This window comes from Pleurodeles waltl, chromosome 2_1, assembly GCF_031143425.1.
Source record: "Pleurodeles waltl isolate 20211129_DDA chromosome 2_1, aPleWal1.hap1.20221129, whole genome shotgun sequence".
Lineage (NCBI taxonomy): Eukaryota > Metazoa > Chordata > Amphibia > Caudata > Salamandridae > Pleurodeles > Pleurodeles waltl.
This window is the reverse complement of record NC_090438.1, coordinates 285036552-285053714: the sequence shown is the minus strand read 5'-3', so window position 1 is coordinate 285053714 and position 17163 is coordinate 285036552. Positions and strand designations below refer to the sequence as shown.

The window sequence follows — 17163 nt, the reverse complement described above, 5'->3', positions numbered from 1 at the left end:
GTGGCAGAGACCGGTCTCAGGCTTCCACCCAAACCAGGTAATTAGCAGCATCTTAATAGTTCAGTAGAGTTTCTGCAGGGGGCTTCAAGGTTAGTCTTAGTCATAAGCAAGTGAGTCTCTCTCCGTTTTACACCCTGGATTCATCAGCAGCAGCATTAGGGTCCATGCAAGCTCAGGTCCAAACAGTGTTCTGTGAGCTGCAGGCCAGTTCCATCTTATAAAAACCTAAGCAGTTGGGCAATTGCCCACTGTCCATCAAATCAGCGTATATTCGCAAGTTCAAATTTCAGCCAGTCAGTCTGGGCCAGGGAAGGTCATCTTCGCAAAGTGTGTTGTACTGGTCACTGCCTACATGAAGATGATCAGTTACATCTTCTAGGGATTGCTTTGATGGGAGTCCTTGTTTATTCCTTTGAGATATATTTTGATCCTTACCAGATGAAGCAGTGGCCAGTCATGAGACTGTCTCCTGTTTCAAGCACTTATTCTCCATCTTGCAGGTGCCATTCTTGCGAATGTTGACTGGTAACCCCAACAACTGGAACCTTCACAATTTTTCTGGAGCTTTTTCTGTATGAATTTGTCAGTGTTTGCAAGGAGTTTAGCAGTCAGGCTGCATGAAATGTTTGGGGAACATTAGTTTCAAATAAATAAGCAGAAAGGGCTCTCCGTCTCCTCCACGCTGCAGTATATACTCCTATGAAGTGCGTATATGCACCTCAAAAACTACACTTTTACTATTACTAGGGTGTGAGTCTATGGAGAGGTGTATAGGGTGCAGAGACCATTGGAGGGGCTCCTCATTTCAGGGCACACCAAAGGGTATCCCTGAGAAGCACCAGATCTGCAGACTAAGGGGCCTCTGTGGATTAGGAGCTCCACAAATTGTTCTAGAAAGCAAGAAGGCAGCAGAACTTTGGGACAAAAGCAAACATTGGCAAGAAGGGGCCAGCTGCTGTAGTGGTTCTTGACTTGCGTCCCTAGAGGGACTTTGACGATGCAAAGGTTTCTGCACCCTACCTCTCCCTGTAATACTTGGAGTAAGATAATTAAAGATGTACATATTGGTATCTGAATCAAGAAGCATGGTTTACAAAGTGGTTAATTTATCTAACATCTTGAATTGGACCTTTCCCTAAGGAAAAAAAGACATTTCCTAACCCCTTAGAGTATGTTCAGAACCATAGTGAGGATGCAGTGTGCTCGCCAGAGCTTCACGTGCCACAGCAGGTTTCATGGCAATGTAAAAGCTGGCTGATGAAACAACGGTGGTCGCTCCTTCATGAATTGGCGATTTGAGTCACTAGATGGTGCAAAAACAGTCTTGGGCAATCAGATGGGAATTTAGATTCAAACTGGATCGTTGTGGACCAGTTCGCTAACCCAGTTGTCAGTATATTGTGCTGCTGTGAACATTTCAGAATCCCGCACAACTGATTCACAGTGACTTACAAGATGCTTACAAAATGCCTTCCCGTCTAGCCACAGTGCAAGTTGAATAGAAAATCCTCCAGCGGTTTGTGAATATTTTGCGGTAGAACTCATTTTATGTGAAATTAAATAGAAAGACACGTTTTGTAACGTCTTATAACTCTCCCATATGTCTGTACTCCTCTTTACCGCCCCCAAACACTGTGGCCAGTGGGCTTGAAACTATATACTGCCAAGCCTGCGTGCTTGGATACCTCTTTCATTCAGGATAAACAAAGGGAGCCTAAACTACTAGCAAACAAAAAAGCACTTTGTCGGGTGGCTAATACTGCCCTGCTGGTACTAATGCTGTCACCAGCTCCGTAATGGAATCAAGGTCCTCGAGAACACTCGTCTGAGTCTGGTTGCTGAATGTATAGATTAAGCCTCACGTGCACTGGTGAGTCTGTGAACTGTGATGTTGGATATGGTATTCGGGATGTTCATGCCCTTGAATGATTGTAGCTCATCTGTTTTATCCATCGACAGGGCGTGCCAGAATGTGAGCAGAGATGTACAAGAACAGAAAGTGCGTGGCTGTTTAGACGCTGGTACAACTTCGACTCAAAGTATCCTTTCAAGAAAATGTTCACAAACTGAATGTGGAAGTGATCGTGCACGTATGTGGTATTGAGCAGGCCTGTTTTTGACATGTTTCCTCTACCTGCAAGTCGATTAACTTTGTGCAGGAAACTTGTATTTGAGATATCAATTAACATTTAGTAGTGCTCTGTGCTGGTCCAAAAAAGACAACCGACAAGTCGTCTGACTTAGTTTGAAACATCCAATACCTCTTTAAACAAGCTTTGGCAAAGCCAATTGGTCTCGCCTTTAAAATGCACAGCAGACGTCTTGGCATTAGCAAGGTTTGTTTGCTTTCGTAAACTGTGGCAAAAAGCATTTATAGATGGTCGTCCGTGCATGCATGTAGATGCATGAACGGCCATCTTGGAATTGTTTTTGTCAAACTAATAAAAAAAAATCAATGCAAGCTGGCCACCCATGTGCCTAAGTGATCATGCAGAGTGGCCACCTTTCGCTATTTGTTAAAATGTATTTTTATTTGACTGATCCGGGACAACTGACGGACAGTTTTGAACCTTAAATTAAGGAAAGAATGAGCAAGATACCTGTCAAGTATGCAGAAGCAAATGTAATGTGCAGCTGCCTACCTCGCAGAAAGAATTTAAATAAAGAAAACAAAAAGTAAAGCGTGAAGTGAGAGAGTGAGGGGACAGCAGATGACTACGAGGGGGGCATGTTAAGCAGGTAAAAAGCCTTGGTTGTTTGTGGGGGGGATGGGGGCGCAGATGCAGAAACGGTAAAAATAAGGAAAGTTGTGCGTCCCCTGGAGAGCTACAATAGGAAGAAAGTTTAATCCTCAAGTGCTCAGTGGAAGAATACGAATCATTCAGTCAGAAACAGTATAAAGAAGAAGTGCTCCAGAGGTGGGCACAAACAGGAAAAGAGAGGAAAACCATTGAATAAGGAGCAGGGAACTGAAGTAGGCAAGAAAGCATCTACTCAGGAGCACGGTGCTAAACCAAAACCCGCTCTGTTTTTTTTATAGTAGACAGTGGATGGGCAATAACAGATGGCCAAAGTTGTGCGTAGGAGAGACCAGAAAGTATTTTCTGTCTTTGATTGGATAGGTCCAGTGCTTCAATGCCTAAAGACCGTTACCTTAGCTATGCAACATTTCCTAACCAGATTGCACGTTGAGTTCACAGCCATCTTCAGCAGCTGCAACAGTTTATACCTATTCTAAACAACTATTATTTTTCAGATTTATTTTGCTAATTCAAGCGCACACTGAAGTCCCTGTTTACCACTTCAACAATGGCCACCCCAGCACAGACTTCTTTTAGTTATAGAGAAGTTTGGCTCTCCGAAGAAGGCCAGGCTGGGAAAGCAAATTTCAGCTTTCATGGCAAGAGATTTAAAAAAAAAAAAAATTGTACTGTATGCCGTTTTGTAATTATACACCATACAGTTTTGAAAACGTGTGTATTTCCTTAAAGCGTGTATCATAGCTACCTGAAACCATTATTGACTCACAGCGGACCTCCACTTACAAATACACTCCCGAGTTGCTGTGGACCGTTGGCAAGATGCTTAACAAGCCCTCAGGCCTACGAGGTAAGTTAAACCATTAATGTTTACTTCCCAGTTATCTTTGTATACTTGTAAAAAAAAAAAAATTTTGAATTATCTTTAACTGGTTCTTTTCCTAATATGCAATTCAATTTTCAGTACTTCTACAGCCCTGTCTTTCTTACTGAAAAGTAAAATAAGGAGCTGGAAAAAGTGTGGTGTAAATCCGGTTTTTAAAAGAGAAAGCACAGGAAATTGGACGTTAAAAAAAAAAAAATGATGTGGATTCAGTCAAAGTAAGGGAGTTGGAATTGAGTGGCTGACCGTGAAATAAAAAAATAAAATAAAAATAAAACTGCACCCTGCCCTAATTTTTCCAAACTAAGAGTATGTTCCTACCAAAATTGGATGGAGCATCTTTTCACTACACAGGTACCTATTTCTTTCAAAATAAATGTCTAGAATCATGTATAAAGATTGCTAGAGATAATTAACCTCCACTCCCTGGTTTCAATAAATTAAACCACTGCCTTCCCAATATTGTAAACCTTTTTCTGTGTGGTGGAGATAAGTTGTCTCTGCACAGTACATGCAGCAACTTTCTTGATTCAGTTTTCGTGGACCGTTGCTACTTGCTTTTTGAAATCCCGGGAGTTGACGCTCCTCCCATCACCTCACATCATCTTCTAGGTTCCCCACTTTTGGTGCTGGACAAAGACTCTGAGTTTGGACTCTCTTGGTTCCATTTCTGGGAAGCAATCTAAACAAAAATTGTCATGTGTGACAGTAAAGAATTGGCTGCTTTGCTACAAAGATGTGTTTGATATATTTGTGTCCACCTCGGGATTTTCCAGGAAAATTGTTGGACAGAAACTAAAGTTGGGTTGCTCATCTGCCAAGGAGATTTCCCGGCTGCTCTTTAGACATTGCTCCTTTTTCTTCCGCTCCAGCAGAACAAAAGACTTTCAGTGAAAAAGTAGCTTACTATTGAGCAGCGCCCTTGGGAGTGACCCTAGGGTGTCTTTACAGCCTAACAATTAGATCTGATGAGAGGTCCTTAAAAAGCCTGGAACCAGCTTCCATCCAGATGGACCCGTATGGCCTAACAACTGGGAACTCCCCATTGTGCTTACCGGGCCTAACTCTAGGTCTGTCCCAAGGAGCCCTGGCATACTTCAAACCGTAAACTCTGATGCCTTTGCCAACCAATGATCTCATGTCACCTCCTTGTTTCTGCTAGATATTCAAAACATCGCAAACTCACAGAGGTCATAGCAGATCCTTTCCAAAATATGTTTTATGACCAGATGAGCATACAGATTGAAAAACCCAAAAGGAGTCTTTGAACCTCTCAGGTAAATAAAAATGCATACTCTGTAGAGTCGTCTTTAGTGCTGTGAGCTGCAGGTCTGCTCCTGTGGATGTTTCTCCTGGTTCCACTGTTAATACCCCCAGAATCATATGTGCATCCAGTGGGCCAGATTCTCAGCTATTCTGTGCCTTTGACTCGTGATGTTTGGTACCAGACAAGACTGACCTCTATCTATTTCCTGACTGGGATTGCCACTAACAATTTTCAATATTTAAGGAAGATGTACTTCTCATTGGTGTTGAAGAGCATGTTATTGGTCCCACAGCTCTGCTGTCAGAGGTAAATGGTCTAGGAGGATAGCTTCATGGGTACTGTGCTAGGTGTTCTGTTCCCTCTTCTTCCTTCTTAGTAATTGGGGTTATCAGCTTTTTTTAGTGGCATTTACCTTGTTGGACTCGGCTAGTTTATTATTTGGTAAACCCATAATGCCTAAATTGGCCTGTCTAATTCTTCAGCTACTTTGATTTTCCAACAAACTGTGTCATTTTCACATACTCTGAATATTACACACCATCCCTGCCCTTATAAGCCCTAAATGCAACCACAGCACGTTTTAGCTCAGAAGGGGAGAGAGAAATTGAAGACTGTAGGATACTGTAAGAATTGGGTTACTGATTGAGGAGGTGAAACCCTTTTCAAGGAGCAACCACAATCCTTGTCAGGGTAAGGCACATGCAAACCCCAAATTAACCTGCGCGGAACCCCCTGATAACTTGGCGCAGAGCAGTCAGGGTTAACTTAGTCAATGTATAAAGTCTTTCAAACAGTAAAACAGTGCAAACACCACACAAAAAGATCCCACACCAGATTATATGAATAGAGTCAAATCTAATAAATAAAACAAGACCAAAACAACAAAAATCCAACCAGTAGAACTGGAGTTATGAATTCTTAAAGAATAAAGTCTAAAATAGCACCTAAAAGCACAAAGCTCTAATTGTGACTGTCTGGTTGGGGCAGAATCAAAACTTCAGGCCAACCGCAATGGATCACAGGTTGGATACAATCGCAGATTAGTCCACCTAAAGTTTTACCTTCTCAAGTTTTGTGCCAAGAGTCCTGTTCGCATAGGAGAGGGTCGCCGGGAGCAAGGAGAATGTCCTGGGCAGCAGTTGACATGGAGCAAAGAGCAGACCAGGCATCGAGGACGGGCAGGCGGTTCACGTTGGCAGTTCTCTGTGGGCGATCGATGCTTGCTGTGTGAAAACGGTGGCTCACACTGAATTTCAGTGTGAGCGCCACAGTCTTGGTGTGAACGGGCCCGTTAGCAGTTGTGAAGAGCCCCAGAGCTTGGTTTTAAGAGCGCTGAGCCACACCTAGGTTCCAGGACCTGAGGGGCACTACTTGGGGGGGGGGCAGGATCTCACTGCAGATGTGTCCAGGAGCAGTTTGGGAAGCCTTTTATGTCCCCGAGGCTAAGATCAGGAGGCCAGCACACTAGCCCGTTAAGTCCCTCTGGGGTCCTGGGTTCAACATGAAGTTGCAGGATCAGTTTTCTACCCCAGGTGTGAGGGAGTCAGGTGAGCACAGCAGGGCAGCAGTCCCCTTAGAGTATAGTCCAGAAGGGTGGCAGCCCTTGTAGTAGCACTGCAGTCCTCCTTCCTGGCAGAGTATTCACAGGTCCAGAAGTGTACTGAAGAGTTGGTGTCTGAGGTCTTTCTTTTTTAACCTGATTCCCTGATTCTGGGAGGTTGGAGAAACTTTTAGATTGTGGTTTTCAAAGTGCATGGGATTTCCTGCCTCATCTGCCGTGGCTCCAAGCATGCTGAAGAGACAATGAAGGGTTATTAGGCCCTTTGTGTGATGGCAGAGCACAGGCTATTCATTTATGAGTGGGCTTGTGCTCAGCTCTGCCTCCTCCATCCTGCCAGCAGATGACCCATTCAGGCACACCAAATCACTCTATTGTGTGACTGGGAGGAATTCACAAAGTCTTTCAGTTACACCCAGTCATGTGCCCAAGGCCAGGGCATAGGCACTCAAGGTCTAAGGGCCGAAAAATGCAAACTTTCTAAAAGTGGCATTTTTATAATTGTGATCAAATCAAAAACACGACTTTACCATTAAATACGTTTCTTCACCACAATTCAAAAGACACCAAACATGACAAGGCCACCAGCTCCCGATTGGAAATTGCAACTTATTAAATGTAATACTGAATCCACAATTTTACTCTCTGGGAGAGGTACGCCTTGCAGTAGTAAAAAACAAATGTAAGATTGTTTTGCTACGGGACATGTAAAACTAAACAATGCATGTCCTAATTTGTGAATGTATTTCACCCTGCCCTCTGGCCTTTCCAGAGACTAATAGGAAGGGTTCAAGCCTGATAACTAGTTTAATTTGCCAGGTCGGAATGGCAATTTAAAACGGCATACACAGCTTCAATGGCAGGAGTTAGACATGTTTACAGTGCGACTTAAGTGGGTGGGACATTTAGTGCTGCAAGTAGTATTTAATTTACTGGCCCTTGGTACATGTAGTACCACTTTACTATAGACATACAAGTATTAAATATGCCAGTTAGTTTTAAGTCAATTCTACTATGTTTTAAGGAGATAGCACAAGCACTTTAGCACTGATTAGTTGTGGCAAAGTTCACAGAGACCTAAGGCCAAAAAAAACAAATTCACCAAAAAGTGGCGGTTAACGGCAGAAATTCTGGGAATTACCCTACAGAAAGAGCCATGTCCAACAGATACTGTCTTTCTAACTGAATAAAATGTACTTAGAGGTATCCTACAACCCTATTGCCTTCAGACTTAAATTATAGATCACGGAAGAATATCTGGTAATTCTCCCACGAAACCACAAAACCTTTGGTAAAATAAAATAAAAAAAGGTGTGTTTTTTATGGGAGGATTACCAGATATTCTGCTGTGACCAATAATTTGAGTCTGTATACAATAAGACTGTAGGACACATTTAAGTATAGTGTACACGCCATCCACTTGGGTATCAGTTGCAGCCTCTTCCACTCTATCAGCACGTTGTTGCATTAGACGTGTACGTCTGGTCTAACAACTTATGTTAATCAGGACCCTGCAAGACACAGAAGTGAGTAAGGGCCACATTGTCTCTCGAAAGATTAAGGTAGTAGATCATAGGAATATCTCTCTTGCTATGCCATGGTGGTTGTGAGAGCACTGAATCCTATGGCCTAAAGTATTCACGAACTACAAAATGCATACATAATGCAGCACTTTACATGGTGCCTGTCTGCCTGCCTTTGGCACTTAGATGCAGCCCCAAACATTACTAATTTCTGTTTTATGACCATTAAAGCTAGACCAGAGTAATAGTCATCCAAAGAAATTTTAAGAATCAGATTTCCCCATGTATTAGATTCTGAAATCTCATCACCTCTGACTTAGACTAAATTGACAATAATTACCACTCTGTGGCACCAGAGTGCAGCATGATCTAAGTACACAGTAAGAACTGAAAATCAGATTATGGAAGTAAATTCAATATTTTGGTGCTGAAAGCCCTTCTTTCCTCTATACAGAGCAAGATGTTGGTCCACTTAACTACTTTAGAATTGGTCTTTTCTTCAGGTTGTCAGCCTATCACCTGTCTGGAATTCATAGTATTTAGACAGCCATTTTCAGCATATACCTCACGTCAATGGGAGGATTAGATGTCCATGTAGTTTAGGATATGGGGAAGTTCAGCTATGTACACCTTTACTTTTGCCCTCCTATACCCGCATGTGATTATAGAGCTACAAAATAACACAGGGTGAACATGATTTTTCACCCAATGCGACAGTCAGTTCCACATCTCGAATCTCATGGAGCTCAGCATATGCTTCATGTTTACTTATTTTTTATAGCAAACAAAGTGAAAAACGAAGGCCGATTGTAATAAATGCTTCCAAAATGTTTTAAAGAGAACGGAATAAGGCTAATGACAGTAAGCAATTGCTTTACAAAATTACCATGCTTTTTACTTTTTCCTGAATGGAAGGAGAACTGGATTGTCTCTTAGTGATTTGTGAATTAAGTTCCAAAGAGTTATTTCTTCAAACGCAAACCTACAATACCCAGATAAGTAAAGCATAAAAGGTGGTGTGGGGCAGTGGCCTAACTCAAAATGATGTGCCTCTACCCCATGTCATAGGATCAGGGCTCCCCTGACGTAAGACTCCAATATCTCACAGGTATCCGTAGGCTTTAGTCTGAAAGAGGGCCCCTTTGAAAGGACATGTCTTCCCGCACACAGGTGTTCTGAGGAAGGGGGGGGGGGGGGAAGAAGTAGTTAGTGTAGTTCGTTTGAATTGCGAAGGGGACTTGGTTGAAAGTACATATGAGGTGGTTAGAAACCTAACAAGGTACGGTTTTATAAAAATTAATTGTTAGTAAGTCTCACTATTTTTATCTGGCCTCGCTTTTGCTCGAGGAGTAGTATTGGGTCTTCACAATAGGCTTCATACGGTCTGAGTCACTGGAATTATAGGGACATCCAGCTGTTGTATTTTACTGGCATGATGGCCCAGTCAGTTCAATTGTTGTTGCTGAAACACATGGAGATCTGAAAGTTTTAATCATGGCAAGATGGATTTTCCATAGGTAACTTGTAGTTGCTTCAGCATGATTCGATTTGCACTTTTAACTATGGTATAGTGGAGATATTTTTATAGTTCGTACAGCCCCTAATGAGACATTGAAGCACTTTAAGTAGGGCACTGGAGCAGTTCAGTTTAGAGATAATTAACTCTTAGATGTTTGCCCAAAGGCCAGATTGCTTGTGTCAAGAGGAAGTTCCTAGGGTAAGTAGGGAGTTGATGCTAGCATAGTAGGTTTGAATTTGTAAGTAATTAATAGGTTAGTAATCGCATCAATTCTTATGATTTTCTACACGTGTTCTGGATCAATTACTTTGGTTACACGAGCAGTTCAGAGAAACATTTTTTTTGTTTTTGTTTTAAGTGTGAGGTTTCCACTGGTGCGTCCAGCTGTAGCATCCTCCTAGTCTGTTCATTTCTGGACCTTCCATGTGTTTATACTTCTACTGGACTTACATTCTCAATTCAGCTGACGAACTCGCAAGACATTTCTGCTGGTCTCTAGAAGAATACATGACTACAGTTCGGTGGACCGAAAAGAATGGTCTCGCTCAGGCTGTGGTGAGACTGTTGATGGGTGTCGGTCATGTGACAATCGTAGATATAGACCTTTCTACCTGCACTCCTGAGATAGTAGTGTCCTCGGGTGCTTGGTATCCTTTCAAGGTCTGTTCAGGTCCTTATATGTGGGTCCTTCACTTCTCTTCTTCCCCCTCTACTCTTGGGTATATGGTGCATTTGTTTGTAAGTGTGCTGTCTGAAGTTTCTTCCATGGTAGTAAATTCCTGCAGCAATGACTCTTCTCAGGTAGTAACCTCCGAGAGTCCCAGGGAGGCCTCGTTCTTGGTTTGCTGAAGTCTGCCTCATTATGTTCAGTACCTATCCAGCCAGCTCCGACTCAGCCTTCCTGCTCTCTACCTTCAGGGTATACAGACTGGAAATAAGCCTGCAAAGGTGACCATTACTCTAGTGGGTTTTAACATTTTGTTTTTTTAATGTTTACTCATGATTTGGATCATATTTAAAATCCTGCTCCTCACTTTGGATAAAGCAGCCAGTATATTAGAATAGTCCTGAAGGAGCTCACCAGGAATGATGAGCGCATGTGATGTCAGGAATGAGATTATTTTGCTGAACTCCTCAAAGCTGTGGGATCTTTAAGGAGCATGCCAACTGTATGGTGACCAGGGCTTCCCCTTCAGTGAGGGCAATGTGACCAGAACCAATGCCCAGCTGTGACCTGCCGGTCAGGGACCTGCTTTGCTGACCCAGATGAGAGACCTACGTAGAAGGTCTACACAGATGTGGAGAACAGATCCCAGGACATTATAAAGAACCAACTTCGTTAACAGCTGTTGATCACTGGAGCAGGCTCTCTGGATTATGTAATTTGCTCCCCTGCACCAACCCCATTACCGCCCTTCCTGATGCTTATACCATTTTCACTCCAGCTCCTTCCTGGGAATCATGAACTAAATACCTGACATATGTAGCTGATTTCCATTAACCTTTTGTTTTCCTACATTAATGTCCTTTACCGTTATTGGGAACTTTGGGGCCCTGGACAGGGAGTGAAATTACTTTGCTAGAGAGTGCCCCTTTTCACTATTAACTGAGCCTATGAGTTACCTTGTGAAGACCCTGTTAGGTATTCAAGGTTCAGCAATCTGGTACAGAGAGTTGTACTAAGTACATTGTGGCATTCGTTGACTGGTATATAAAGCCAGTGGTACAATAATGCTAGAAAGGACAGCGAAGCTGGCATCGACCAAGCTCTACGATTCACCCATAAGGTATAGCCCTTTTGAGAGACTGTATCTAGAACACCTGTGTGCATTTGTGGTTTGTTTTGCTTATGCGTTAAACTGTGCTAAAATCTCTCAAATATAACTAAAATCAGATACTTTTTAAGGAAGTCTCTTTCTTGTGATACTATCTCAAGCAATGCATAGACACCACCTTTAGAAGCCCTTCCCAGCCAATGCAGAGTCAAGTATACAATTGAAATGTTGGCCTAAAATTGCAGAGCTGCAGTACTTGTAAGTTGTGCGATATTAGTGGTAAATTACAGTGTTTCCGAGGGTAATAGTTAGTGTGTGTGTGTGTCTCCAGCCTTATTATTTTAAAAATAATAGCAGCCATAGTTCTGCAGAAGTGCTTTGATTCTCTCCTGTAGTAGGTGGGTCATCTCAGTCTGAGGCCTGAAGGGCCCGATCCAGACCAGGATATCCACTTAAGATCAATTTACATCCCATGAATATCAAATGATGCAAATTGCATAGCAAGATGCAATCCAGAAAGACTGGCATGGACCCAGTCTCTTGCACCTACGTTGACACGCTTCTTATAACTCCATTAGTGTAGTAGAAGACGAGGGTGCTAACACTATAAGGGAAAGTGGCTCTAGCAGAGTAATTTTTGCTTTTTATTTCTTTTTGGTTTTATTTTTATCTGCGCCTGTGACTTTGTGGAAGAGAATGAGATGGTGTCTTTGCTTATTTTTCCTGACAGAATCAGGAACAGTTGAAGGATGATGATTCCGACCTCATCTTGAATGATGGAGATATCAGTTTGACGTACGGAGACTCCACGGTGAGCACAGATCCCACCCATGGTGGCATCACAAGAAGAGGAGCGGGAAACTCCTCAGAAGATGCGCTTGATAGGGAGCTCACCTTCGGGGACCACGAACTTGTCATTCGGGGTACGCGCCTCGTTCTTCCCATGGATGATTCTGAACCCCCATTACATCTACATGATGGGGTGCGACGTGGCCCGGTGTAAGGACTGTCTCTTGAGCCACTTTAAATATTAGCATTTGTGTATTATAAAAATGAAGAACTATTGTGCAGCCTGAAATGTAACGCATGTCTCAGAATGTTTAAGCCGTGTAAATATTATTTATATGGCCGTGGAAACATTATTCATATGCATTCATTGTGAGGCAGCTTTCGCTGAACAATATATGACCTTATTTTTAAAGTGACTGCACTACGTAGAGTGGAGCTGTTTTACAATACAAATTGCTGTCAATTAGTGCTACCATGGGCTGTATGATGCCCTTACATCCACATAGCAAATATTGGCTGATTTATGTTAAATATTAATTTTCTTTTTATATTGGAATTAGCCTAATGTGCCAAATGCATATTTGTCTTAGTCCTGCTGTGAAAAAATGACATGGTACAGAAGCTGCCTGGGTTGACAACCCGATATTAACCTAATTACATCCCGAGAGATGCTGGAGAGTGTATGGTTGTACCTCTTGTCTCCCATCTTTCTAATGTTAGCTGTGACCGTTTTGTATCCTACTTTGATTGTGTGCATATTTTTCTGATGTCAAGTCTGTTGTCCTTTAAATCTGTTGTAACTTGAATAATTTATTAACTAAATCTTTCTCATGTAAAAATAGGTTGGGAATTAAGTAGCAATCCAGATTTTTTTGTATCCGATTTAAGATGTCCTTTGAGCTACTGTAAATGTTTGATATTTCAGTCTTTGTCCTCCTACATTGCCCAGCGTTTAGTAAGCAAAACTACAAATCTGGTGTTTTGAATTGAGCTTAATGCTCTGCTCCATGGCAGGATGTAACAAACTTTGGCTATAACAAACTTTGTCAATACCAACGCTTTTAGCTCGTCTGTAATACTTAAAAGAGACACGTGGTGGCCCCATTAGTCAATGTTTTCCGAACTGCAGCTACTTTATCTACGACGTAACACGGTCAGTTACACAATGTACACAACTGCGATATGCCGTGGTTTAGTAGCAATGACTTCCTTACCTTGCCAACAACCAAAGTTGTCTGTAGCCATATGCTACAAAAAAGCAGCATAGCATGGTTTGTATATTTTGTGCATCTAACTCTATTTTGCCTACCTAATAACCCACCCGATTCTAGTGCGGTTCGTCTTAATGTGACATTGGGATACAGGGCAGGCCTCATGTGGAGCCAAGAATCCAGTGACGTAACTGTGTGAGAAGTCTACGACACTTTAACTTGTAAATAGCTTTTTTATTTATATTTCCCATGGATTTATGTGCCCGCCTCACCCGGTGTGTTCAGCATGTGTTCCTCCTAAACCAGTATGCGATAGTAGGAACTACAACAGCCTGGGAGCTAGTTTGTAGCAGTCCTCGAGATGAGCACTGTATGATGGATTAGAAATAGTTTTACATCCTAAATTAGGTGCAGTATCCTAGTCCTCCTCTACCCATGACTGCCCACTTTCTATGAACGTGGGGTTTTGAAGCAGAGAACCTCGTATTCAAGAAGGGTTCTCGTGTGCAATCTGTTACTGCATAATTGTTACCCCCCCCATATTAGGGCTGTAATACATAACACCAGTGAAGTAATACGATGTACATTCAATCAGTAAAAACAGGGGGTATCATATAAATATATGGGTTTTGCTTAAGCAATGTTTGTTTACCTGACGAAAGGCTTGTCCAGATTCTGGGATTGCTATGCTCCTTTTTGTTCAGATTTTCTGCCCTTGTTCCCACACATTCAATTGAAGAGTCCATACATGCAGTGCTCTCAGTTTACCATTAGTAAGTTAACAGCATCTCCTCTGCAGCTGTGCACCCATGTTGTCTTTTAATGAATCTACTTTAACCTTTCCACTGCATTCTTAAATTCCCTAAAGCTCAGATCACTGACAAGCGAAAGCAAAACCCGAGATGAACAATGTAGATTGTGTGTTTATCTTTAAAAGTTCTGAAAGCAGTACTTTTTTTTTTTTTTTTTTACTCAATACTAAAACAACATTGTAGGTTTGTGTAGTTGTGATCATTGCACTTTATTTGAGAGCTCTGTCGCATGCAGCATATTTGTTGTCTCATGCTCCAATATTATGTCTGGTACCTCTTCTGTTAACTGGCCAAGTTTTTATTTCGTTTTAAATTATATATACATATCAGAATGAAGAAAAAGCACAGAACAATTTCCTCTCAACACTGTTGTGTTGAATTGTGCACTGTTAGGTAGAATTACAAATGGCTCCGAGCTCAGTGAACATTTAATTTAAATTATGGTTCTCTCCCTTCTTGACTCCTGTCGTCAAATTTGGAAAAGGCACCAGAAGGAACTGCATTTGCATATTAGATCAGAAGAGGCTATACCTTTTGCAAAGTGCTAGCCTGCTGTTTGTGCTTTTCTGTTCTTTACAAGAAAAAGTATGTTTCTACAATTTTTTCGCCAAACAGTTCGGTGAAATCCTGCTAAAACCTTGCTTACACCTCATAAATGTTGTTAAAAAAAGTATCAAGACAACGGTATCCTGTAGGTTTCTTGCATTGCATTTCTGTCCTTTTATGTTAATTGAAACAAAGAACTATATGTAGCAGAATAGTTGTAAATATATTTTCCATGCAACAGTCATACTTCTTTTCTTATTTAAAATTTAGATGACGCATCAAGACAGAATCTCCTTCAAACATTAAACTCACGAGCTTGCAATTTGTGTTAAAGTAAAACAAAAATAAATAAGATAAATAGATCGTACATTTTTTTATTTTCTGATACCACATGCGAGGGATTTGCTGCAAGTTGTCCGCTCTGGGTGCAACTTCAGTAGATTGGGTTTCCTGCATGCTTCTATTTTCTATGTCCCACATCTGCCTTCTGAATGTAACTTTTGTTAATCTCATACTTTTCTGCACTCCCTCGTGTAGGTATCAATCGGTTTAAAATATTGTAAATAAGGCTACAACTCCTTTCCTTTGCATCACGTGACATTTGTCACACACTTTTCTGGTAAGAGTAACTTTTTAATTTGTTTTCACTGAGCCTTGAGTTCTGCATTTGGAATGATGATTGTGATTAAACTAGTGAAAATACAAAGCTTTCAACGTTACAATGCGAAAACAGGTTCTGTCGTTACAAGACGGTATGTAATGAATGTAGCTTGAAACCCTTACATGGCACCAAATGTTTGCAAGCCAGTACAACCATAATTGTTTGGTAAAAAGTAGCATGACAAATCTGGAGTATTTAAAGTGACTCAGGCTTTTGTTTGAAGAAGTTATAGATATGGATAAATATTTTATATCACATATGGATAAAGTTGTATGTGTAAATACATTTTGGGACAATACATTTTGCATTCATTTGCCCATGTGACCGATTTTTACACTGTTAATTGATTTCTCTTTGGTAGTTTGGAACAAGACGGGAACATGACATCCTGTGTACATGTCACTGAGAAAGCACAACATGGCTGTCCTAGTTGTTTTCTGTAATCTCCGTCCATACCACTTGTTCCCATTTTTTTTCCTGAATTGAGAAATACACATGGAATAAATATTATATGAAATTGCTATCTCACTTAGCTGGTACCTTTGTGCGTCTTTCCTGTGGGTTTATTGATTTACAGTTGTATTGTTCAGTTTGTTTTTATTATACTTCTAAGTGTGTATCTAAGATTTTTCCAATTGTATTAAAACCTCACAGAGACACTTTAAAGAACTCATGAGCTAATGTGCAATCTTCCATTGCAGTTATCTTACTGCACTAAACCTTGCCCATTTAAGCCTTGTGCATTTAGAGAGACAGGCTCCTTTTGTAAGTTTGTTCTCCGGTTAATACTATCAAAAACCCCTGGGTGTTTAACAATGGCTAATCGTGCCCCTTGTTATGAATAGAGCTGGTGTGTTAAAAGCTTGCAATCTCCAAATATGTCTTATAAAAATGTTAACTGTTGTAGCCAAATAGACATAATCTGTTCAAGAAATAAAGATCCATGTTGATCCTCATTAAAAATGTAAACACTGCGCCTAAAGAGAGAGCCTGTTTACTATATGTGGCCTTTTCAAGATATCTTTTATAGCGTGCCACATTACAAGAAAAAGATATAGTAATCCAAACACTCGATCATTTTTAGTAGTTGACCATCTGAATCCAAAAGGGGAAGCTGCTGTCCAGTACAGATTTGCATGCCATAATGGTCTCTGCGCCTTCTTTCCTGTCCATTTGCTATAAATTGTTAATTGTGTAGTAAGTGTTGGTTAATGTTTGCTGTTATTTGGAAAAGCTATATGGACCTTATATTGGTCTTCATTCTACCTCTTACAAAAGGCTTATCTAGACAAATCGCTCCCACCTCCTTCAGTTTACTTATTAATTCTACCTTTTCAGGTTCTTTCACGTGGCCGTCTGTTAACGATTGACCTAATTGCATTAATTTCCTTTTACAATGACAAGGTAATCACTAATATTTTCACAGAGTATAGAGTAACTGGCCAGACAATCTCTTATATTTCTCAAATGGGGCAATGCCACTTAAAATAGGAAGTATTTTCCATCATGCCAGAGTAGAAACTTATTTTTGTGGTGAAAAAAAATGGGGATACCTCACACATACAAAGGTTGAGAACTCACACAGGCACTGAATTGTTTGGTGGTTTGTTGGTGACTTTCCCATGAAATTGTTCTTCTCATGGAAAGTTCTTGCCTCTTATGCAATGATAACCTTTAAGGCACCTTTCTTTGTGCGTCATAACTTCAGCCAATGTCCTTGCCAAGCTATAGTTCGCTACTTTGTGAGATCAATTTGCACAGGTTTCTAGAGTTCTTGTCTGGTGCTGGAGATGATAAAATGCATTATGAAATGTCCAGGAAAAAGGAAAGTATTGTGCGCAAACCTATTTTATGATAAGA

At 41.1% G+C, this 17163-nt stretch overlaps 1 protein-coding gene across 1 annotated transcript in view; it reads left to right on the top strand.

Annotated features, from left to right (window-relative positions):
* Positions 1 to 15824, top strand: part of SLC9A6 (solute carrier family 9 member A6) — a 217620-nt gene extending 201796 nt beyond the window's left edge. The window contains exons 14-16 of the mRNA XM_069212484.1: positions 1960 to 2039; positions 3504 to 3609; positions 12015 to 15824. Coding sequence (XP_069068585.1) covers positions 1960 to 2039; positions 3504 to 3609; positions 12015 to 12287 — 459 coding nt within the window. The 3' untranslated portion in view covers positions 12288 to 15824. The remainder of the gene's footprint in view (positions 1 to 1959; positions 2040 to 3503; positions 3610 to 12014) is intronic.
* The last annotated feature ends 1339 nt before the right edge of the window (positions 15825 to 17163 follow it).